This window comes from Globicephala melas, chromosome 3 (assembly GCF_963455315.2).
Source record: "Globicephala melas chromosome 3, mGloMel1.2, whole genome shotgun sequence".
Taxonomy (NCBI): Eukaryota; Metazoa; Chordata; class Mammalia; order Artiodactyla; family Delphinidae; genus Globicephala; species Globicephala melas.
This window is the reverse complement of record NC_083316.1, coordinates 163,026,526-163,051,152: the sequence shown is the minus strand read 5'-3', so window position 1 is coordinate 163,051,152 and position 24,627 is coordinate 163,026,526. Positions and strand designations below refer to the sequence as shown.

Below are 24,627 nucleotides of genomic sequence, written 5' to 3'. Positions count from 1 at the left end.
AACAAAAAATTTCACAATTTGTATGGAAACACAAAAAGACCCTGAATAGCCAAAGCAATCTTGAGAAAGAAAAACAGAGCTGGAGGAATCAGGCTCCCTGACTTCAGACTATACTACAAAGCCACAGTAATCAAGAGAGTATGGTACAGGCACAAAAACAGAAATATAGATCAATGGAACAGGAGAGAAAGCCCAGAGATAAACCCACGCATATATGGTCATCTTATCTTTGATAAAGGAGGCAAGAATATACAATGGAGAAAAGACAGCCTCTTCAATAAGTGGTGCTAGGAAAACTGGACAACTACATGTAAAAGAATGAAATTAGAGCACCTTCTTTTTTTTTATTCCATGTGTTTTTATTTTAAAATAAAGGACAAAACATACATCATATTATTTTACATATACTTACAAATAGTTTTCTGCAGATATTATTGCTTTTATTGTTTGATTGAGTGTGAGTCATTTTTAAAAGTTCTCACATTTCTGTCCAAGGCAGTGTTTGGCTGACAGCAGTTACTCTTTCTATATATTTGAGATATTTTATGGGAATTAAAAACTTAAGAATTTATGTCATTTGTGTTCTCTTTCTCATGAATATTTTAATGATCTGATTTAGTAACCCCTTCACACTAAGATCACTCATTTTTTTAAAAAGCTATATATCAGGTTTTTCTAGTTTATAATATAAAATAATTTAGATTAGAATGTGTAAATCATTGTGTAATTTCAATATTTCCAACTATAGATTTACTATGGAAATAGCACTCATAGTCAGCTTTCTGGTTTTGTTTTTCTTTGTTTTGTTTACCATTTAAACTTTTTGTCTTATATTGGAGTATAGCCGATTAACAATGTTGTGATAGTTTCAGGTGCACAGCAAAGCAACTCAGCCATTCATAAACATGTATCCATTCTCCCCCAAACTCTCCTAGTTTATAATATAAATTCAACTAAAATATCATTAAAACAAACAGAAGCCATAATTTGGTGGCTCAGAAAAAAATAATTTTGAAGTTGAAGTTAATAAATGCCAAACATAAACTTTTCCCTGCTAAAAATAACACTAGAGATAGTACAAAGAATATTATAGGATGATGGTTGAATGACTTTTAAGCTTTTAAAAGAGTCTCAGTGATGCAATTTTAGTTATATTGGAAAGTATTTTTATTCTTTATAAACCAGTTATTATTCCTTATGTCTAAATTTCTGGTTGAGAGAAGAAAACATTTGTATATGTCTCCAAACTGGGTCATTTCTATATTTTGCAATTCTCTGTTTTAAAAAATTGCAATTAAAAGGAAAAGTCAGAAGTATAACCTGAAGAGCAGGAAAGATTAAATATTTAATGCTGTTCCCTAGAGTTTTTCTTCCCAAATTGTCCCTCCAGTTCATAATTCTTTCATAAGGATTTTGAATGTTCACATGTTTATTATTAAACATTATTTCAGGGGACAGTAATTTAATTACTATCATGAGTATAATTTTTCAATATACTATTTTTTATTTCAGAATCTTTTGCAAAGCATTGTTTAAAACGGTGCATGCAAACGAAATCTCCAAACTCCTTAGCAACTAGATGCTCTCAAAATTACTTCCAAAAACCAAAATCTGCCAGTAGATATTTGCTAAAAATTAATTTTTCTAGTATTCACCTTCTAAAGTCGTTAGAAAGCTGAAGTATGTTCATGTACCTAAAATGTTTAGAACAATGCCTGGCATGTGGTAAGAGCTCAATTCCTCTTGGATATTGTGGAGGCTGCCCTTAGAACTTTGCCCAATTTCCCCCACCCAGGATATCCTCTCCCCAAGACATGAGTCTCTCTCTTCAAGAGAAATTTCACTGATGTGCTCATAGGCAGGATGGGGGGGTGTTTTCATCACAGGGCATGCCGCCTTTTAACCCAAAAATTCCCATCTCCTCCAAGTCTTGCTCCACAGACACCAGCCACCACATCTTCTGAACCTCCCCAAGGAAGCCAAGACATCCCCCCCCACCCATTTCACCAGACTCTCAGCCTCGAGCCCTCCAATCCCAGTCCTTTACCAACAGGAATCAAAGTTTACCAGCTCCACCAAACTAGTCCACCCTCACCCAACCTGTCATCCAACTTGGTAACCTGACACCTTCCATGACCAGGACCCACTTTCTTTTTTTATTTTGGCTTTATTGAGGTGTAATTGACATACAAAAAAATTGCACACATTTAATGCATACATCTTGATGAGTGTGGACATAAGGATACACCATACACCCATGATATCATCCCCACAATCAAGATATTAAGCATATCTATCACTTCCAAAATGTTCATTATTTGTGGAAATGTTTTTCTTTTTCTTCTTTCTTTTTTTTGTAAAATGACTAACATGAGCTCTATCCTTTTAGCATATTTTGAAGTATACAACACCAAGTTGTTAAACGTATTTGCTATGGTTTACAGCAGACCTCTAGAACGTATCCATCTTATGTAGCAAAAACTGTATACCCATTGAAAAAGAATGCCCTGGTAACTGCCATTCTATTCTCTTCTGTGAGTTTGACTCCTTTTCATATAAGAGAAATCATACAGTATTTGTCCTTCTGTGTCTGGTTTCATTTCACTTAGAGTAATGTCCTCTAGATTCATCTATGTTGCTGTAAATGGCAAGACTGCCTTATTTTTTAAGGTTGAATAACATTCCATTGTGTGTATATATATATATATATATATATACCACATTTTTTATCCATTCATCTGCAGGACCCACTTTCTTAGGAGGTAACCAATGTTGCAAATAAGGTTACTAGTCACTGGACCTGTGCACACTAGAAGAGCCACATTGGTTGTTCATATTGAAATGTTTCCACACCATGTGTAAATAATTGTTTCCCAGAATCAGCTCCCAGGACACTCCTGCCAGCCCAGACCCTTTCCTGGGACCCCATCGACTGCCTCACAATTCAGCAGCTGAAAGATTAACACCTGCTGCCTCAGAGAGGGTCTCCAATGTCCATTCTGATTGGTTGGTTCCTAAAACATACCAGTTGTTAAATATTTTGTATATTGTACTTGCAAGTGGCAAATTATTCTAGACATTACTATGTTATAAGAGAATGAAAAGAAGGTAAGGAGAGAACTAACAATCAGAGTGGTGTAAGATTTATTAAGAAAGGAAGAGAAAAGCCACCCATCTATCCAGCACCTTCGGGTCTTTGCAGAAGCAAGAACATGGCTGATGATACCGCCAGTTGTTGGGAAGGTTTGGGGAAGAAGAAAATAGCACTTTAGCAGCCACAGTAGAAGTAGCCTTCACATAGAGGCAGCCTTCATCTTTCAAAAAGGCAGAAACAATACTTCCCTTCCAAGACATGTTTCTGGAATTTTGCCTATCCTCCATCAGGAGAAAGACTCTGGTTCTGGTCCACTTGAATCTGGGTGGACATGTGACTTTCTTGTAACCAAGAGAATACGGTGGAATGGAGCTGCATGACTTCCTGGACTGGATCTTGAGAGGAGATGTAGACTGGTTGGCTAGAACCCTCATGCTTAGAGCTCTGAAGCTGCCTGACCAAGGCTGACATGATGGGAGGAAGCCCAAACTACCCTAGGCCCTGAGACTACATGAAGCCATGTCCAGCCGGTTCCCAGAAGCTCCAGCCCCATCACTGTCTAACAGCAACTGTATAGGAAGCTCCAAGCCAGAACTATTCAGCTGAGCCTTTCCCAGATTCCCAAATCATAGAAACCACAAGAGATAATAAAATGAATGTCTGCATTTTGTGATAGTTGTTATTCAGCAATAGATAACTGATACTCAGCCCTTGGAGAATATCCTAGAATCTTTCCTCAATCGTTTCATGTCTCCCTTCTGCTTCCCTGTTCCAGGACTCTGCTTTCTGCTAACCTTGTCAGGAGTCGTGGCTCAGAAAACCAAAGGTGAGTACTTAAAGCCTGACTTTTCCATAGCCAGAGATCAGGGAGGGTGTAGACCAATAAGGCACCTGGGCCCACTCACATCCTCCAACAAGACAGAGGAAGGGGGCTACTTCTGGGAACAGAAATGGGGCAGGTTTCCTCCTATAATTCTTTTTAAGTCATCATTTCATCAAATTTGGGTATATTTTAAGTTATCTTTTTTTTATTTTACTGTTATTTGTCTATATATTTGTTTTTAGTAACCACAGCATGACCAAGGTAGAGGTAGAACAGTGAATAAAACACACCAATTCTCATGAAGTAAACATTCTGGTGAGGAGAGACAGAGCATGATGAAAATCATTTCATTCCGATCACAAGCAAGTCAACAAAAAATGAGGAAGTTCATTCCAGGTTAACTTTAATCCCTTGGCGATCTCACTAGATTCTGAATCAACAAGCCTAGGGTGGAGCCTGATATTCTACATTTCTAGCTAAAAGCTAGGGATGCATTCTGAGTTGCCAGGCTCTGCACATTTTCCCCCCATCATGTTCCCTGCCTCCACTCTGTGTGAACCCTGGACAGCTCCCAGAATTCTCCACTAGACTTAAGCTTGAGATATTTCCTCAGCCCCTGTTATTTCCATTCATTTTCAAGGGGCCTCAAATTAAGATCCTTAGTGATCTCCATCTAAATGAAGTTACACATAGTGTTACAAAGATAACATGTACCCTTATCACCATATACCTTCTGTGGTACCCTACGAATTCAAATTTTTGTAATCATAGCTGACATTTAATATGTTCCAGGCACTGCCTGAAGAACTTTATATGTATTAATTCACTTACTCCTCACATTAACCCATTTTACAGATGAGGAAGTTGAGGCACAGAGAGGGTAGGACACTTGTGCAAAGACACACGGGTAGTAAGTGGTGGAGCCAGAATCAAACGCAGTGTCCCAGGTCTTAACCAAGTCATTCCCCTTTTATATATTCTGCAATGATCTTGAGAATAACACAGTTATACTGCATTGAAATATTTGTGTTAAAATTAACTTGTTTAATGCCAACCTCAGTCCTTTATCATGCATAAGAATCACACTTTTTTCTGTAGCTTGGTATCTTTTAACTTTTTAATGTACTGACGTCTCACAAAAGGAAAAAGGTGCAGCTTCCTCAGCCTTGAGAGGCCTTTGCTCAGAGGCAAAACCAAATGATAACAGGAGAGATTTTGACTCTGGTGACATCTGACCTGCCTCTCTTCTCCTTGCAGGGACCTGTCGTTCGTGTCCCTCACATTCTTCCTGTGTCAATGCCACTCACTGTACCTGCAACCATGGATACATTTCTGAATCCAGGCAGAGATACTTCACATTCCCCTTGGAGACATGTAAAGGTAAAGGGATAATTTTCAAATCACCTAGAGGTAGATATGGAAAGAAGGCAGGATAAGGGCTTTGAGGGGGTAACAATAATATGCAATACTGAAACCTCTGCCAACTCAACCTTCACCAAGAAAGAAATTCTTCCATGAAGTCAGAAAAGTGGGCTCTTCCAGAACTTAGTTAGGTCTCAATTCTCTCCTCCATAATGTAAGGATAATAATGCTGACCTCATGATAGCAGTAAGGGGTTTGAATAAGGTAATAATAAATGTAACTATACTTCATGAATCATAAAGCATTGTGTAATTTTTTGTACAATTTTTTAAGGAGATAGATTATGTACTGAAGTCATGGCAAAGAAAGAATAAAAGCTTGGGCAGAAACTTTTTTTAATATAAAGTCTGTGGTCACCTAAGATGCAAGATGCTGCCTCAACTCAATAATTTAAATGTCCAATCCTATGGAAGAATGAACACTCTAGAGTTGAGTAAATATTAGGTTTTTCCCCTTTCCTACTTTTCAACATCCCTCCTGGTTGGAAGCCTACAGTTGGGAGTAAGGTGTATAATTGGTTTCTTTCCTCTTTCCCCACCCAACATTCTACTTTCCTTCACCCAATCTTGCAAGAGTTGTAACCTGGCAGGGAGATGAGGAAAGGGGAGCAGGGAAGTTTTTCCTTGACAATACTATTGTTGCTATTTAGTCTCTATGTTCCTGAGATATAGCACTTTCAGTTGTGACAGCTTTTGTGGGTTATTTGAGGACAATTCCCCAATCACTCCCCTGAAATTCCCCTGATAACAGCAAATTCATCCCTACACCTTACTCATCCTGGAGGAATCCTGTGTCTTCTTTAGCTTCTCCCTGATAAAGTCCATTTGACACTCCATGTGGCCCTCTCTGAAAGAAACTAAGCAACCCCACACCCAAAACTTCTCACACATGACCCACATCTAGCTCTTGGGAGATATTCACTCACCCTTTGCCCAAGAAACTTGAGATGAGCAGGTACAGCAGATCTCTTTTCTGCCCAAGTGGCTCACTATTTAGATTTTTCAGGAGGAAACAGGCACCAATCAACTGGGTCCCCATAAAATGCAAAGACAGTGTAATTAGCTGAATGAATTCCTTAAAATCCCTCTCTTGGATTAAGCTGAAGAGAAAAGCACCCACACACACTTCTCCTCTTGGGTGGAAGTAGAGGGGCTCACAGGACAGCATCAGCTCTCTCCAAATAAATCCTTCCTCTCTTACTTACCAACTCTTTTTAAACCTCACATGAATGAAGGCTATAAAAATCACACGGCCAGATCCCAGACATCTCCTTCTTTGCAAATATAGCATCATGGCTTGTTCCTCACTTGAAATGCTCCCCTTGTGCTTTTTCTAATGGTAGACCATGAATTATCTTTCCAGTTCCTACTGATTCAATGGGCTTATTCTAATTTTCTATTTCTTCTTGGAATAATATTTATTATTTATAAGAAATCACTTATTTTCCCTAATTTCTAAATTTGTGACCATAAAGTTACATACAGCATTCTCTTATGGTTATTTTAATCACCTCCTTGAAACTGTGGTATGTTCCCCTTCTTGCTATTTTCCGTCAGGTTTTTTTTCATCAAACTTGTGTGGGTTTATCTGTCTTATTGGTCTTTTGAATTTTTTATCCTTTCTACTATGTTTTTTGTTTTCTATTTTATTGATTTCAGCTTTAATCTCTTCTTAATTTCTTTTTTCTGGGTTCTTAAAATGAATACTTAGATGCTTTATTTTTTCACCTTTCTTTCTTAAAAATAAAGACATATAAGATTATAAATTTTCCTCTGAGTATAGGTTTAGATATATTCTACAGGATGAAGTATTCTTCTTATTGATCTGTGGATGGTTTGTAATTTCCTTTTGATGTTTTGCTACTCCAAGAATTATGTGGGAGGGTGCTTCCTCATTTCCAAAAGTTAAGATTTTTTGTACATTTTTGCATTATATATTCCTAATTTTATTAGATAATTAAAGAATCATTTCTACTTTTAAAAAATTTATTAGAATTTTTAAACTAATGGCTGAAAATCTCTACTTTATAAGTTTTTATTAGAGATATCTTTGTGGAAGCATATGATTGATTTTATGAAAGAAAGTATATATTTTATTTTCAAGGAATATAAAATTCTTTCTCTCTGCATAGGCTTCTATCTTCTATTTCAGTCTCTATTTCTGTGTGTGTGTGTGTGTGTGTGTGTGTGCGCGCGCGCGCACATGAGTGCCTTTGTCTGTCTCTCTGACTTTCTGTATATGTGTATTTATTAATTTTATTTACTCATTAATTTCCCCATATCTTTACTTCTTATCCACTAGATCTTTCCTCTGTTTGTATGTGCTTATTGATTGTGATATCCAGTTCTTCTCTACTCTTATTTATCTTTTATCTACTAGTTCCGAGAGAAGTAAATTGAATATCCGAGTATAATTGTATTTTGATTGCTTCTTACATTTCTACTTGTTTGTGCTTTCTGTATTTATCTGTGTTGTTTGGTGCATACATATTTGTGAATGGAATATAATTTTCTTCATAAAATGTGTTAAGTATCAATACATAGTTTCCCTCTTTACCTTGTTTTACAGATTTGTGAATGGAATATAATTTTCTTCATAAAATGTGTTAAGTATCAATACATAGTTTCCCTCTTTACCTTTACATAGTTTCCCTCTTTACCTTAAATTCCACTGAGTCTGATATTAATATTATACATTGTTTTATTTCTGTTTGAATTCTCCTAGTATCTCTTTGTGCACCTCTTTATTTCCAATATTATCAATCTCCTGAAAACAGTATATAGTTGGGTGTCATTTTTTAGCCCATTGTTCCACTTACCTACTGCTGCATAATAAAACCCAAACTTATTAGGATAAAACAACCATTTTATTATGCTCATATGGGTCAGGAATTCAGACAAGCAAAACAGTGATGGCTCTTCTCTGCCCCTTGATATCTTAGGCCTCAGATAAAAGGCTCAAATGGCTGGTGGTGACTCAAACAGTTGAGGGTTAGAATTATCTGAAAGCACCTCTCCTCACATGTCTGTGCCTGGGATGGGATAACGCAAAGACTGGAATCATCTAGGATTGTCAGCTGGAGCCCCTATGCTAGATCTCTCCATGTAGCTTCGGCTTCTCACAGTTGATGGTTGAATTCTGAGAGGTAATGTCTCAGCATGGAGTTTCCAGAGAGTGAGGCTTCCAAGAGACTCAGGCAGAATTACGTGTTTTTTATGACCTTGTCTCAAAGTCCCATTGTAACACTTCTGCAATAGTCTTCTTCTTTTTTTTTTTTGCGGTATGCGGGTCTCTCACCGTTGCGACCTCTCCCGTTGTGGAGCACAGGCTCAGGACGCGCAGGCCCAGCGGCCATGTCTCACGGGCCTAGCCACTCCGTGGCATGTGGGATCCTCCCAGACCGGGGCACGAACCCGTGTCCCCTGCATCAGCAGGCGGACTCCCAACCACTGCACCACCAGGGAAACCCTGCAATAGTCTTTTGACTAAAGCAGTCCTGAGCACACTTGGACACAAAGAGATAAGACAATGTGCCCACATCTCAATGGAAAGAGTGTCAAATAATTTGACAGTTTTGAAACTGTCACACTCAATATTCTAGTCTCTATTTTTTTCTCTTTTTTCCTAGTCTCTATTTTAATAGAAGATTTCCATTTATATTTAATGTATATTAGTCCATTTATATTTAGTGTAATGACTGACACAGTTACTCCCACGGTCTTACTTTACATTTATTATTAATTTTATATTATTATAATTTCCTCATTTGCCTTTTTCTTTTTTTTGCATAGGATTTTTTTAACGTCTTTATTGGAGTATAATTGCTTTACAACTATGTGTTAGTTTCTGCTTTATAACAAAGTGAATCAGCTACACATATACATACATTCCCATATCTCTTCCCTCTTGCATCTCCCTCCCTCCCACCCTCCCTATCCCACCCCTCTAGGTGGTCACAAAGCACCGAGTTGATCTCCCTGTGCAGCTGCTTCCCACTAGCCTTTTTCCTATTTGTGTTTGTTTTATCAAGTTGCTATTAGTTCCATTTTTCCCTTTATTTATTTAGAATTTCTACTATACTTTTCATCCTATTAATGGTTACTTTCTCTTTTCTTAATTTCATAATCAAACACATATTTCTCTCCTAATATTTGAAACACTCATCAATTATTTTTCCCACCAGGTTGCATTGTTTTCCCTACCAAGATGCTTAATTTTACCCTTACTTCCCCTCCCCCAGTAAAGAGATGACATCCTTAAAATACTCTCATTTTACTCCTCTCCTTTCCTCCTCTTCCCTCCAATCCCCCCCCCATGAATGTTAATTTTATTTCAATGTTCACTGTGAAACCCTGCTTCCTCTTCCCTTCATCTTCCTCCAAGTTGAGGTTTCTGTACTTGCTAATTTAATACTTGTTAACTTGTTGTTTTCTTGGAGCATTTCTTTGCATGTTTTCTTCACATTGGGTACATGGGTAATATCCCTCTCAATTATTGTATAACCTCACCTTTCTTTTACTCTAACCAGTAGATTCTATCTTGGCTGTGTAGAGAATTTTTTAACTCCATCCTCTTACCCCAGTAATCCATCGATATATATCCCAGTAATCACAGAAACCGTCTTCAAGTTTACAGGTTTGCAGTTGGGAATTCCAGTACCAGATTGAGTCTCATTCCTTTGTAGTGAATTGTAACTACTTTCTATCTCACATTTTGTAAAGTTTTTCTCAGGAGACCATCCTTACTTTTCATTGGTTAAGTGTATGTCACAGGACAACCCTATCTGAAAGGGAGGCTGAGAAAGAGAGCACCTGAGAAACTGGAACAAGATTGCCATGCTTGGCCTCCCAAACAAGGAATAGCTATTGAGTAAGCAACAGCATCAGCCACACTATGTCACACTCTGAAAATCCTAAATTCCCTGTTTCCTGTAACAGACAGGGAAATCCCACATTTTTACTTCCCACTTGATATCATTGTAAAGGGGCTACAGTGACCCTGAGGACTGGAGACATATTGATTTAACAAAAATATTCTAACTCAATTAGTTAGTTTAGCAGATGTATTAATCTGCTCAGGTTCCTATAACAAAATACCACAGGCTGGCGGCTTAAACCACAGAAATTTACTTTATAACAGTTTTGGAGGCTGGAAGAAGTCCATTATCAAAGTTCTGGCAGATTCTGTTTCTAGTGAGACCTGCCTTCTTGCTGTATCTTCACATGGTCTTTCCTCACTGGGCATAAGGGCAGAAACAATGGTTTGGAGTAGCACTCCTGTGTCTCTTCTTATGAGGATGCTACTCCTATCAGATCAGGGCCCCTTTCTTATGATCTCATTTAACGTCAATTACCTCTTAAGAGGCCCCATCGCCAAAAACAGCCACGCTAGGAGTTAGGGCTTCAACATATGAACTGGGGGTAGGGGGGAGATACAAACATGGTCAGTATCCCATCTATATGCCCTTAGCATTTTTCATTCCTTTGTACACCAAGTCTGAGGCTTTCTCTGGCTACTGAAGACCACTCAGTCCACACTCAGGACAAATGGAAGTACTGGAGGGTTTACATTCCCTGGGAACATTCCTCCACCAATAAATAAGATTTTGTGGATAAATATCCCAGCTCCCTCACCCCTCAGGTAGGCTTACCTGAAGTGCATGCTCTACACTGCCTCTCAGAGGTTCCCAGAGGAATTGAGCCTCAGTCGCCCACAGTAGAAATTTCCTGGATAATACCCCCTTTATTTTCTGCCTTCCCTTCCCTGTTTCATTTCACCATTTCCATTCCAGTGTTTTCTGGGACCATCTCCCAAAAAAAGTACTTGAACTTGAATCCTTGTCTCAATGTCTGCTTCTTGGAGAACCCAACCAAAATCAACAAAGAAAGGACAGAACAAAGACAACCATTACCTTAACTGAGTTGTTTTGGAAAGCCAGGATAGACCCTGATGGAAAGGATATAGCTTCTGGCACATATTTAGATGTTCAATAAATCTTTGTCAAATGAATAACCAAATTTCTCCTTTGTGTTCCAGATATTGATGAATGTACACCACCCATTAGTATATATTGTGGTGTGAATGCTGAATGTCAGAATACCAAAGGAAGTTTCTACTGTCACTGTAAGGCTGGATATAAAGCCCACTCTGGGAAAGCACAATTCAATAATTCCAATGAGAACACTTGTCAGAGTAAGAAAATTCTTGTCTTCTTGTCTCCTTTCTAATTTTTAATTGAGTCTAACACCAGAAAATATATACTTGTGGTGGGTCCAGGACATGTCTATTTTCTGGAGGGAAATGGGTGATGGAAAGAGGAGGGGAAAAGGAAAGAAGGAAGTTTAGAGAAATAATGGGGTTAAGAAGCCAAGTGAGGGAGTTCCCTGGTGGTCCACTGGTTAGGACTGGGCCCTTTCACTACCATGTCCCTGGGTTCAATCCCTGGTCGGGGAACTAAATCCCACAAGCAGTGCAGTGCGGCAAAAACAAAAAAAGAAGAAGGCAAGTTGGAGATGGAGGTGACAGGGTTGTGGCTGAGAGAAGATTCTTTGAATTGCAAAGTAAAGAAACCCACTCAGGCTAACTTAAGCAGAAAAGATGGGTTTATGATAAAGATGCGTGGAAACGTCTTGGAACTCAATGGCAATAATACAGCTGGGATTATGGAATGAACTGAAGCTGGGGACCAAACACTGTCAGGGCACCCCAGTCTCTCATACTCTGGGTCTGCTCCTTTCCTCTCTTTCATTGCAAACTGCCTTTTCTGACTCCTTGTCCACAAGACAGGAAATCTGGCCACCAACAGCTCCAAATCTTACCATTTTTATTGATCCAACCACCCAAAGAAGGGTCAATTGATTCTCTCTTGGACATAATTGCATATTACTTGGAAATGTACAAATTGGCCCAATTTGAGTCATATGCCTACCCTCAGATCTGTGACCTTGGATAAGCATGATCACTGTCATAGAAATCATATAGATGGAGAAGATCTATACATAAGAAACATGGGACTTGGCAGACTATCCATGAGGTATTGACTACAGTTGAAATCATAAGAGAGAGGGTCTTTAAAGCTAAATTCTAGGAAACTGATTTGTGGAGAAACTGTTATTACAGATAAAGAAACTGAAGCGGGCTTCCCTGGTGGCACAGTGGTTGAGAGTCCGCCTGCCGATGCAGGGGACACAGGTTCGTGCCCCAGTCTGGGAAGATCCCACATGCCGCAGAGCGGCTGGGCCCGTGAGCCATGACCGCTGAGCCTGCGCGTCCGGAGCCTGTGCTCTGCAACGGGAGAGGCCACAACAGTGAGAGGCCCACGTACCACAAAAAAAAAAAAAGAAAGAAAGAAACTGAAGCACCCAAAAGTTAAGTAACTTGTTCAAGGTCTGCCAACTAATAAGATGATTTTTAAGATGATAGGCTTAGGTCAGCCTATATTGAGAGTCCACACTCAGCCACTTGCTACACTGCAACATGGGTCTCAGGGAAGCCATAAAAGGGACAACACATGTTTTTTTGGTGCAATAATAATAATAATAGTAATAATCAGTTATTCCTCTTTATCAGTCAAGATCAAGCCTGGAAAACAGAAACACACTAGGTCTTTTAAACATAAGTAATTTCATATAGAGAATTGGTGCTGGTGAAGGAAGAGCTGAGAAGTCAAAAGGACAGTGAAGCAACCCAGGGATTAGCAAGAGCAGAAATCTGTAGCCATCCTGTACCTAGGGGGACAGAAGAGGAAGCGGTGTTAGCAGGATCCAAAAGCTGGGTTCATCTGATGAGAGCTGGAAATTTGGAAGATATACAGCCCTCAGAGGGCTATTGCAGGGATTAAATGAGATAGTACCATTTAAAGCATTTAGTGCAGTACCTATAAGTATTTGCTAATATTGCTAGCTTTTCATCTGATTCTCAGGAAAACCAAACTACATTAACACCCCTGCTCCTGTTAGAAAGGTCTGGGAAAGTTCAGGTTTCTCTTTAATATCAAAAGTATGTTGTCCACCAATGGGAGGTGCTCCTGCAAGATTCAGGCCCAGGTTACGCTATTTCCCCAAGTCTCAAGCTGGAGCCCACACCAGGGTCTTGGAGCTGCACGCGCTCCAAGTGTGAGACTGAGGTCCAGGTGGGGAAGGTGACAGAAATGAGCATGGGGTGCGTAGGAAGGGGTTGCTGTGCCATAAGTCCACCACTAATTCAGACAATCAATAAATAGTTGTTACATGAATTAATGAGTAAATGAGTGAAAGAATATGATTGAAGCCAAAGTGAATTAGCGTTTTACTAGGCAGCAGGCACCTCTGTTGACAATGTATAAACAGGCTGAGATTTTGCCTGGGTTATGATGTTAATCTGTTAAACTCACCTTATCTAACAAGAAAGAGAAATGCCTTAGTTATTTTCCTAATCTTAAGACATTTTCTAATTTTAAGAGCTCTTTTATATGGATTGAGTCCATCCAGGGTTAGTTATCACCAAGGTTGGTAGGTCCAAGAAAGCCCTCACAAAAAATGTATACCGCTTTCAGCCAAAAGCATGTTTTTCTACAATGAACGTGGTTTCCAATAACAAACATTTTCAGACTCAGGCTGTAAGTAAAAGTTCTTGAACTCTTAAGACAAAACCTTCAATGTACAGGAAAACTCTTTGCTCTTTTTAGCAAATAGACTCAGCTGAAAACCAAGACACAGAATAAGTATAGATTTAACCTCAGTATGATGGTAACAGGTATGTAAACATTTGCTAGACTCTTCTCGTCTTTCTAAAATAGAGATGATTATCCTCACAACGTACAATACAAGAAGCAATATACCAAGGTCCCATTAACAGCTGAAGATCATAAACTGACATTCTAGTCTCAGTTATAATTCCCAGCCAGGCTGAATTTTAAAACCTGAAGCACCTAATTTTCTGTTTCCTCAGCCATTTCAGTTATAATGTTCAGCCAGGTCTGAATGAAAGAATTTGGAGCTTGCAAATTTCCACTTCCTCTATGCTAAGGTATCTCTACCACAGCAGTATTGACATTTGGGCCCCATAATTCTTTGTGGTCAGAAGCCATTCTGTGCACTGTAGGGTGTTGAGCAGCATCCCAGGCCTCCACCCACTAGATGCCTGTAGCATCCCCCACCCCAAGTCATGAGTGACCACCAAAAATATCTCCAGCCATTGCCAGGGTCCCCTGGAGGCAAAATAAGTTGAAAAGCACTGCTCTATGCCACAACAGGGAATTTGGACTCTGATCCCCCAAAAGAGCAAATGACCTTGTCAGGAAACATAAAGTGTATGAGTTCAGACCTTCTAGATGCAAAGTTACCCACCTTACCTGCCAACCTCTCCACCCTTTAACTTTCAATTCCGACAGTAACATCCTTTGTTGTCTCTTTCAGAAACCACCCCCCCAGAGAAAACCAGTGGCATGAAAGAGGTGAGTGGAAGCTGAATCCTGGAACCTAGTCAGGTAACAAATATTTACAAATCTCGAAGCTAGCAAATGGAGGTGAATACTATATATTATATGTGTGCTATATGTCATATACCATATATATGATAATATAAAATATATGATATATATTATGACAACATATTTTGATATATGTTAATTATAATATGTGTTAATTATATTATTATAATGTTATCTAATATGTATTATGTATAACTATGATATATACATGTACATCACTATGTTTATTGCTACATATCTCACTATAGAGATAGATAGATACAGCATGTATGTAAATAAGGGTGTATGTGTATGTATATATAGGTATGTGTGTGTCTGCCCCCTAAAGAGAAGATCTATCCCAAACCAAGAAAGACAGACTAAGCAAGACTGTATTAGGATATGCTGAGCTGTTGTAACAAAGAGGCCCAAATATCCAATGGCTTTAAAAAGATAGATTTTTATTATTTTCTGACTTATCAGTCCAGAGGCAAGGAATCCAGGCTGGTGAAGGGATTCTGCTCCATGAGTCCATTAAGTGTGCCCATGGTCTTTCCATACTGTCACTCCATCATCCCCTGGCATCTTGTCCTCAACTGCATAGCCAAAGCTGGGTTGCTGCAATGCTGCATTCGTACTGGTGGACAGAGGGAAGAGGGTGCTCAGGGCAAGTTCTCGGGAGTACAAGGTGAAGAGGGGAGAGTAGAGAGAGGGCCTGTCTCCTCATCTACTCACTACATGATATGCTAATAATGTCAGGATAACTTCCTTGGAGACATGTCTTTTTTCTTTCTTTTTTTTTTGGATGCATTGGGTCTTCATTGCTGTGCACAGGCTTTCTCTAGTTGTGGAGAGCAGGGGCTGCTCTTGGTTGTGGTGTGCAGCCTTCTTATTGCAGTGGCTTCTTTTGTTGCAGAGCATGGACTCTAGGCACACGGGCTCAGTAGTTGTGGCTCATAGGCTCTAGAGTGCAGGCTCAGTAGTTGTGGCTCACAGGCTCTAGAGCGCAGGCTCAGTAGTTGTGGTGCATGGGCTTAGTTGCTCTGCAGCATGTGGGATCTTCCCGGACAAGGGCTTGGACCCATGTCCTCTGCATTGGCAGGCAGAGTCTTAACCACTGCGCCACAAGGGAAGTCCCTAGAGACATGTCTTAAGGTGATAACCCAGAAGTCGCATATATCATAGCCAAACCTAGCTGCAAGGGAGGCTGGGACAATATGGTCTGTGGTTGGGTAGCATGGCCCAGATAAAATTTGAGGAATTCATTCAATTATTAAAAGTAAGAGGGGGAAATGGATATTGTAGGACAATTAAGAGAGAGAAACCAAAAAGATGCCTGATAGGTAGTAATCATTTAGTGTCTGTAAACTGACTCTGAATTTTAACAAAAAGAATGATCCATGTCTCTGAGAATCTATAGTCTAGCAGAATGGACTTGTCCCTTATTTGCCCTACTCCCCACCCTCACCCTGCTCTACTCCAGAGAAACTGTTCATGCCTTGCCCTCCCAAGCTCCAGGCCTCCAAGTACATGCTGTTCTCTCAACCTGAAACTCCTTTTTCCAGTTCCTCACCTGGCTGGTTCCTCCCATTCTTCCTTACTCAAGACTCAATTCAGGGGACTTCCCTGGTGGTGCAGTGGTTAAGAATCCACCTGCCAATGCAGGGGACACAGGTTCGAGCCCTGGTCCGGGAAGATCCCACATGCTGCAGAGCAACTAAGCCCGTGTGCCACAACTACTGAGCCTGCGCTCTAGAGCCTATGAGCCTATGAGCTTAGTTCCCTGGTCTGGGAACTAAGATCCCACATGCCTCGAGGCAACTAAGTCCGTGCACCACATCTACTGAGTCTGTGCTCTAGAGCCTGCATGCCACAACTACTGAAGCCCGCACACCTAGAGCCCATGCTCTGCAACAAGAGGAGCCACCACAATGAGAAGCACGCGCACCGCAACAAAGAGTAGCCCCCGCTCGCCACAACTAGGGAAAGCCCACGCGCAGCAATGAAGACCCAACGCAGCCAATAAATAAATAAATAATTAATTAATTTAAAAAAGACTCAATTCAGGTGTCATGTCCTCCTGGATGGCCTCCCTAAACTCCTCCATCTTAGTTAATATCCCCCCACTATGTTCTTACAGTAGGGGATGTGGGGTTTAGAAGTGTAGAAAGAGGTTTGAATCCCAGCACCACAATGGCAAGTGATCCAGAGAAACAGAACCAATAGGGGAAAAGATATAAAGAGATTTGTTATAAGGAATTGGCTGACAGGCCCCAAAATCTGCAGTCGACAAGCTGAAGACCCAGAAGAGTTGATTGTGTAGTTCCAGTTTGAATCCAGAGGTCTGAGACCCAGGAAGAGCCGATGTTTCAGTTCGAGTTTGAAGGAAGAAAACAATGTCCCAGCTCAAGGCTGGAACTGTCAGGCAGGCAGGAGGAAAATCCCTTCCTCAGAGTTCTTATTCTAGTCAGGCCTCCAACTGACTGGATGATCCCCAGCCACAACAGGAAGGACAATCTGCTTTACTTCATCTATCCATTCAGATGTTAAGTTCATCCAGAAACACCCTCACAGACACACCCAGAATGATGCTTGACCAATATCTGTGTAACCCATTACCCAGTTAAGCTGAAACATAAAATTAACCATCACGCTCTTCAAGATCAATTTACTCATCTGTAAGACAGGGGTGGTAATGGCACCCTTGGATAGATGAGCAGTTTAGATGAGATAATATATGTGTAGTATTTAGCACAGTGCCTGACCCAGAATACATGTTCCATCTATGTTATCCATCATTATCTCCGTCAGACTGATAATATTTACATGGTGTGCTGTCACCCTCTAGACAGTGAGCTTCTTGAGGGCAGGAATCAGACCAAGCCCACATTGGGAGTTCAGCAACTGTTCATTGAAGTAATGAACAAATAATCATGTTATCAACAGGAGCATTTCTTTATAAAATGTCATTGCCACGTTCCTCAAAAAATTAAACATAGAATTACCAGGTGACACGGCAATTCCTAGGAATATACCCAAGAGAACTGAAAGCAGGGACCCAAACCTATACCCGGACAAAAGTATATTTCCAAAAGATACATACATCCTTATTTCATAGCAGCACTATTCACAATAGCCAAGACATGGAAACAACCTAAATGTCCATTGACAGATGAATGAAGAAGATGTGGTACATATATACAATGGAATACTACTCAGTCATAAAAAGAATGAAATAATGGCATTTGCAGCAACATGGATGGCCCTAGAGATGATCATACTAAGTGAAGTCAGTCAGACAGAGAAAGACAAATACCATATGATATCACTTGCATGTAGAATCTAAAGTATGACACAAATGAACTTATTTACAAAACAGAAACAGACTCATAGACATAGAGAACAGACTTTTGATTGCCAAGGAGGGGGGAGGGCAGTAAGGGAGGTACGGAAAGTGAGTTTGGGATTAGCAGATGCAAAATCACTTCGCTGTACAGGAGAAATTAACACATTGTAAATCAACAATACTTCAATAAAATAAAGAAAAAGAAGAAAAAAAGAAGAAAGAAGAAAGCAGGGACCCAAATAGATACTTGCACACCTATGTTCTTAGCAGCACTATTCACAATAGCCAAAAGGCAGAAATGGCCCCAATGACCATCAACAGATGAATGGATGAATAAAATGTGGTATGTCCATACAGTGGAATATTATTCAGCCATAAAAAATTGAAATTCTGATTCCCACTACGACATGGATGACCTTAAAAACATTATGTTTAGTGAAAGAAGTCAGACACAAACGATCACATCGTGTATGATTCCATTTATATGAAATGTCCAGAATAGGCAAGTCCATGGAAACAGAAAGCAGATTCGTGCTTTCCAGAGGCTTGGGGAAGGGAGAATGGGGAGTAACTCTTTAATGGGTTTTATCTGGGGATGATGGAAATGTTTTAGAACTACATAGAGGTGATGATTCCACAACATCATGAATGTCCTAAATTGTCACTAACTTGATCCCCTGGGGATCAAAATCACCCCCAGTTAAGAACCACTGGTCTATTTCTAGAAACCTTACCACTTCCTTGTTGGTAAAAGATGTTCATAATAACTAACACTTATATGGTGTTTACCAGGCACAGACACTGTTCTAAAAACGTAGCATCTCTTCACTTATTTAATCTTCCCCAAAACTCTATGGGGTCTTAGTTCTGTCCTCATTCTAAACAGGGTATCTGAGGCACAGAGCGATTGAGTGACTTTCCCAAGGTTGCTCAGCAGGTGAATGGTGGGGTCAGGAGTTAAACTAGTTGTCTGGCTCCAGCACCTGCTTTCTTGTGTTTTCTTCTGACCCTCTGTCAGATTGGATTTTTTAAAATTCTTTCTCTCTTCAAAGTTGCAACAGGTTGTTGAGAATATCGAGTCACTTCTCACCAATGAGACTGTATGGGGAACGGAAAAGACGAAAAACACAACCACGTTCACATCTATTCTCCAGAAAATTGAATCAGTTGTTCTAGAAGCTGCCTTGAAAGCCCCAGACCAAAAACTCCAGAAAGTCCAAAACCGTACTGTGGGTAAGAAGACAATAAGGCATGATACACACAGGGTGTGGTTACTAACTGGGGTCTGGATTGAGCAATTAGAAAAGTAAATAAGTACTGCCTGAGTCCATTAATATAAAATTCTAGAAAATGCAAACTAATCTATAGTAACAGGGAGGAGAGGAAAGGTGAAGGGATGAAAAAAGGGCATGAGAAAAATTTGGAGAAATTGTTGGGGGTGATAGAAATGCTCTCTACCTTGATTGTGGTGGTGGTTTCACAGATGTATACACTCAATGAAACTCATCCAGTTGTACACTCTAATACATGCAATTTTGTGTACATCAATTACACCTCCATAGAGCTGTTTTTAAAAATTGCCAGTGGGGGAATTCCCTGGTGGTCCAGTGGTTAGTACTCAGTGCTTCCACTGCCAGGACCCGGGTGGATCTGGGAACTAATATCCCACAAGCCGCCTGACATGGCCAACAATTTTTTTTAATAAAAATAATTTTAAAAAATTAAAAAAAAATTTTAAATAGATAAAAATTGTCAGTGGTTTCTAATCCTGAGTCTGGGATGCTGGCTTGAAGTTAGGTTTTTGGTTTTTTTTCAACCAGTGCTTACATAACTCAACAGCACACGTCACAGGGATGCTACTTAAACCATCCCAGAAGGAACATCTTACTACATATTTTTAAAATAAAAATACTTTTATTAGGGAATTCCTTGGTGGTCCAGTGGTTAGGACTCGGCACTTTCACTGCCGGGACCTGAGTTCGGGGAACTAAGATCCCGCAAGCCACGCAGCGCAGCCAAAAAAAGAAATACTTTTACTATACTAGTCATACATATTCATTATATATCTATGTGATGAGATGATATGTCAGTTAGCTTGACCTTGGTAATCGTTTCACTATGTATATGTGTGTGTCAAGTCTTCATACTGTACACCGTAAATATATACAATTTTTGTTTTTGAAAATAAAAATAAATAAAATACCATAGCAAAGCCAAGTATTAAATTTTTTTAAAATTAGGAAAAAACATGTACACAAAACTAAATTGAGACCAGCCAAATCTGCCCACAACCCAATCCTCCAATCTGATACCCATGTAGTTACATGTCTGATGAAGAGACACATGTTTGTTGTGTATGTTACAAATTACATACGGTTGCACAACCTGCTTTCTCACTCACTACATTACTAACATCTTTCCATGTAAATCATATACATCATCATTACCTATGTTACTGTCTTCAATGGCTTGTAGAGTTACATTGTATATATAATTTATTTATACTATATATTTATTTATACTATAATTTATTTATTTCCCTATTCTGGTAAACGCAGGTTGTTACCAAACAACCCTGCGACAAAGACCATTGAAAATTTATCTGTGTGTTTGTTTGATGTTTTCTTAGGATAAATTCATAGAAGAGGAATTGTTAGGTCAAAGGGAAAAAAACATTTTATAGACTTTTGATACATATCACTATATTGGCCTCCAGAAATGCTGTTTGCTGTGCTTTTTATTCAGCTCAGAGATGTCAGTGTATTTGCGTATGCCTAACTAACCATTTTGTTTTACCAACTTGCATGATAAAGTACTTTATACTTTATAAAAATAATAATTTTTTAAATTGCTTTAATAAAATAAAATTCAGTGTCTAACCTTCCTGGGAAACCAGAATCTGCACAATTTCTTTCAAAATTAAACCAGATTACGAGTAACTCTCATCTTTCCTGATTTGGCCAGTTCCTAACTGTTTAATCGATGACCAGTACCCTTACCTCAGGGGCTTCAGTCTTTTCATCTATAAAATGAGATAATAATGCTGCATATAATACACTTACAACCAGGGCTGGTAATTGCTATAACTTTGATTATTCTACTTTCCACTCTTTAGTATTATAAAGTTTTATTTAAATAGTATCATTTTTTATATTCCTATCTACTTTATAATAGTATCATTCTTTAAGTGCTATTTTGTTACTTGCTTCTTTTTAACTTTTTTTAAATGTAAAAAAAGGAGACATAATAAGCCTACTGCACTCATCATCCAGATTGAATAATTTCCAACTCATGACCAGTCTCAGACTGTCTGATTTTTAAGATAAATATTTTCATGAGCTTATTTCCTGCTCTTTTTTTTTTTTCTTTTGGCCATGCCATGTGACTTGCACGATCTTAGTTCCCCCGACCAGGGATCAAACCTTGCAGTGGAAGCGTGGAGTCCTAACCACTGGACCGCCAGGGAATTCCCTTATTTCCTGCTTTTCTGTGACTTCATTTTTATTGGAAGCATGGTTCCCCATTAAAGAGATAAGCCATAACTTATTTAATCAGTTCCTTCTTAAACATTTAGGTCACTTCCCATTTTTCACCATTATCGTCTTTGCTGTTGTGAAATTAGCTACATCTTTCTTGTAGCTAATTCTGTCCTCTTATCCATGATTGTTCTCCTAGAATAAATTCCGAGAAACAGAATTGTTGCTTCAAAGACAATATGCTAGAGAATATTATTTAAGAACTTGGTTTCAGGAGTTAGAGTCGTACTTAAATTCTGAACTTCAGTTTCCTCATCTGAACAATGGTTCCTCATGGCGTTATATGATGCTGTTATAAGATGATGATGTATAAGGATCTTAGTCCAGTGCCTGGCACATCTTAGACATTCAGTAAATTTGAGCTGTTTGTGTAGCTATGCACATTTTTAAAACTTATAATAATGGTAAGCTTGCCCGTTGTTTTTCCTACCAGCTGTTGAAACTCGAGTTGTTACAGACAATTGCTCCACAGGAGTCATCTTCAACTTGAGCGCCCTAATGAACTCCATGAATATCCGCTGCAGTGACATCATCCAGGGAAATACACAAGGTACATGTGGTGGCTGCATGCAGAATCCCTAAGACATGCAGAGCAATATCACTGTGTGAGTAGTAAGGAAAGGTCCACAATAGGCTCCTCCCTAATGGGTCTGTTACCCTAAAACTGTGTCATTTGAGTCTTTTCCTTAAAAACAAAAATCTTCTTAAACTAGAGGCTTTCTATTCTTCAGCATGAAAGAGACTTCTTTGCAGTTGAGGGGCTGTTCTACCTGGGTCTCAGTTTAGGTTCACTCAGAAGCAGTCCATGGACAAGTATAAGGAGTTCAGTTGTAATGATTTTATTTGGGAGATGATCCCAGGAAGCATCAGTAGGTGTATCAGTCAGGGTTCTCCAGAGAAACAGAACCAGTGGGGGCTGTGTGTGTGTATGGAGAGAGAGACAGGGACAAAGACAGAGATTTTAAGGAATTAGCTCCTGTGATCGTGGAGGGTAGCAAGTCTAAAATCTAGCCAGCAGGTTGAAGACCCAGGGAAGAGTTGTTGCAGCTTGAGTTGCTCCGCAACAAGAGAAGCCACCGCAATGAGAAGCCCGCGCACCACAACGAAGAGTAGCCCCCACTCTCCACAACTAGAGAAAGCCCGTGCGCAGCAACGAAGACCCAATGCAGCCAAAAATAAAATAAATAAAATAATTTTTTTAAAAAAAGAATACCCAATGTAGGATACCATTTATGTGAATTTTTAAACACAGAAAACAATACTGTATATTATAATGGAAACATGCTTATGTAGTAAAATTACAAATGTATTCATGGAAAGGCCACACTTCCACTTCAAGTCCGTGGTTATTTCTCGAGAAGGAAGAAAGAGAATGAAATAATAGTGGGATCTTTAGCCATATCTAAAACATTTTATTTCTTAAAAAAATACATAATTCTGAAGCCAATACGACAAAACTATAATATATTTTAAATCCGAGTGTAAATGTCTGTATGTCTTTTTTATAGTTTTCTAAGTGTTTGAAATATAAGTTAAACTTTTTTAGAAAATAAAGATGTTTTCAAAGAATTCATCATTTACCACATGCTTGGCACTGTGCTAGGAGCCCTGTGGTTTCCAAATGAAGTATCCGGTATTAGTTACTCAGTACGTTTAGTGCCTGTTGGAAAAATAGGATTAATCCACAGGAAATAATTAATGGACAGTTGAATTCTCTTTGGCACGGCAGGGACTGCACTTGAAATACGAATTTGGAGAAAGACACATCAAGCTGCCAGAGGTTCTAGGGAAGACTTCCCGAGCCAGAGGCTGGGTTGCAGATGGGTCTTTGAGGAGGAGTTGTGAATATTTGGGTAGGAAGAGCAGGAGAGGAAAAGTAAACATCCTAGGCACAGCTGAGCACAGGTGTGGCGATCATGGGAGTCTGTCAGGTATGGAGTGGGAAAGGGCAACAGAAGGAATGGTGGCACTTTTTAAGACTCCATTATTCTGTTTCCTCAGGTCCCAGCGCAGTTGCCTTTATTTCATACTCTTCTCTTGGAAACATCATAAATGCAACATTTTTTGAAGAGGTGAATGAGAAAGATCAAGTTTACCTGAACTCCCAGGTAGTGAGTGCCGCTATTGGACCCCAAAGGAACACATCTCTCTCCCAGCCTGTGACTCTAAGTTTTCAGCACGTGCAGGTGGGTGAAAGCTACAATTTGTACTTGCTTAGGTTTCATGGATGTTAGACCAAACAATTTTTAAATACTCCCAAGTCAATCATTCTGGACCTGCACTGTGCAACATCATAGCCAGGAGCCAACTACAGTTATTGAGCATTTGAAATATGGTGAGTCTGAACTGAGATTTTGAAGACTTAGTATTTCCAGGTTTAGATTCAGTATTTCCAGACTTTGAAGACTTAGTAAGAAAAACAATGTGTTAAGCATCTCAATAATTTTACACTGATTACATGTATTGATTATTGATTTATATTGACATATTAAAAGATATTATTTTGAATATAGTGCTTTAAATAAAATATTTTATTAAAAGTAATTTGACCTGTTTCTTTCCCTTTTTTTTTTTTTTTTTTTTTTTCCGGTACGCGGGCCTCTCACCGTTGTGGCCTCTCCCGTTGCGGAGCACAGGCTCCGGACGCGCAGGCTCAGCGGCCATGGCTCACGGGCCTAGCCGCTCCGCGGCATGTGGGATCTTCCCGGACCGGGGCACGAGCCCGTGTCCCCTGCATCGGCAGGCGGACTCTCAACCACTGCGCCACCAGGGAAGCCCTCTTTTCCTTTTTTAATGTGGTAGTAGAAATTTTCAAATTACATAAGTGACTCATATGATATTTCTCTTGGGCAGCATCATTCTAGTTCGTGGAATTTTTTAATTGCCGGTACCTCCTACATCTGTGAAATTTGAACTGAGACATAGTTTTTATTCTTGCACAAAAGCCTGGAATTAATT

General features: G+C 39.4%; 1 protein-coding gene across 2 annotated transcripts in view; it reads left to right on the top strand.

Annotated features, from left to right (window-relative positions):
- The window catches only part of ADGRE3 (adhesion G protein-coupled receptor E3), a 41,268-nt gene that overhangs the window by 3,718 nt on the left and 12,923 nt on the right, over positions 1 to 24,627 (top strand). For both annotated transcript variants that reach the window (XM_070045107.1, XM_070045108.1), the window contains exons 2-8: positions 3,870 to 3,920; positions 5,175 to 5,297; positions 11,376 to 11,531; positions 14,735 to 14,772; positions 19,186 to 19,366; positions 22,103 to 22,219; positions 23,671 to 23,855. In XM_070045107.1, coding sequence (XP_069901208.1) covers positions 3,870 to 3,920; positions 5,175 to 5,297; positions 11,376 to 11,531; positions 14,735 to 14,772; positions 19,186 to 19,366; positions 22,103 to 22,219; positions 23,671 to 23,855 — 851 coding nt within the window. The remainder of the gene's footprint in view (positions 1 to 3,869; positions 3,921 to 5,174; positions 5,298 to 11,375; positions 11,532 to 14,734; positions 14,773 to 19,185; positions 19,367 to 22,102; positions 22,220 to 23,670; positions 23,856 to 24,627) is intronic.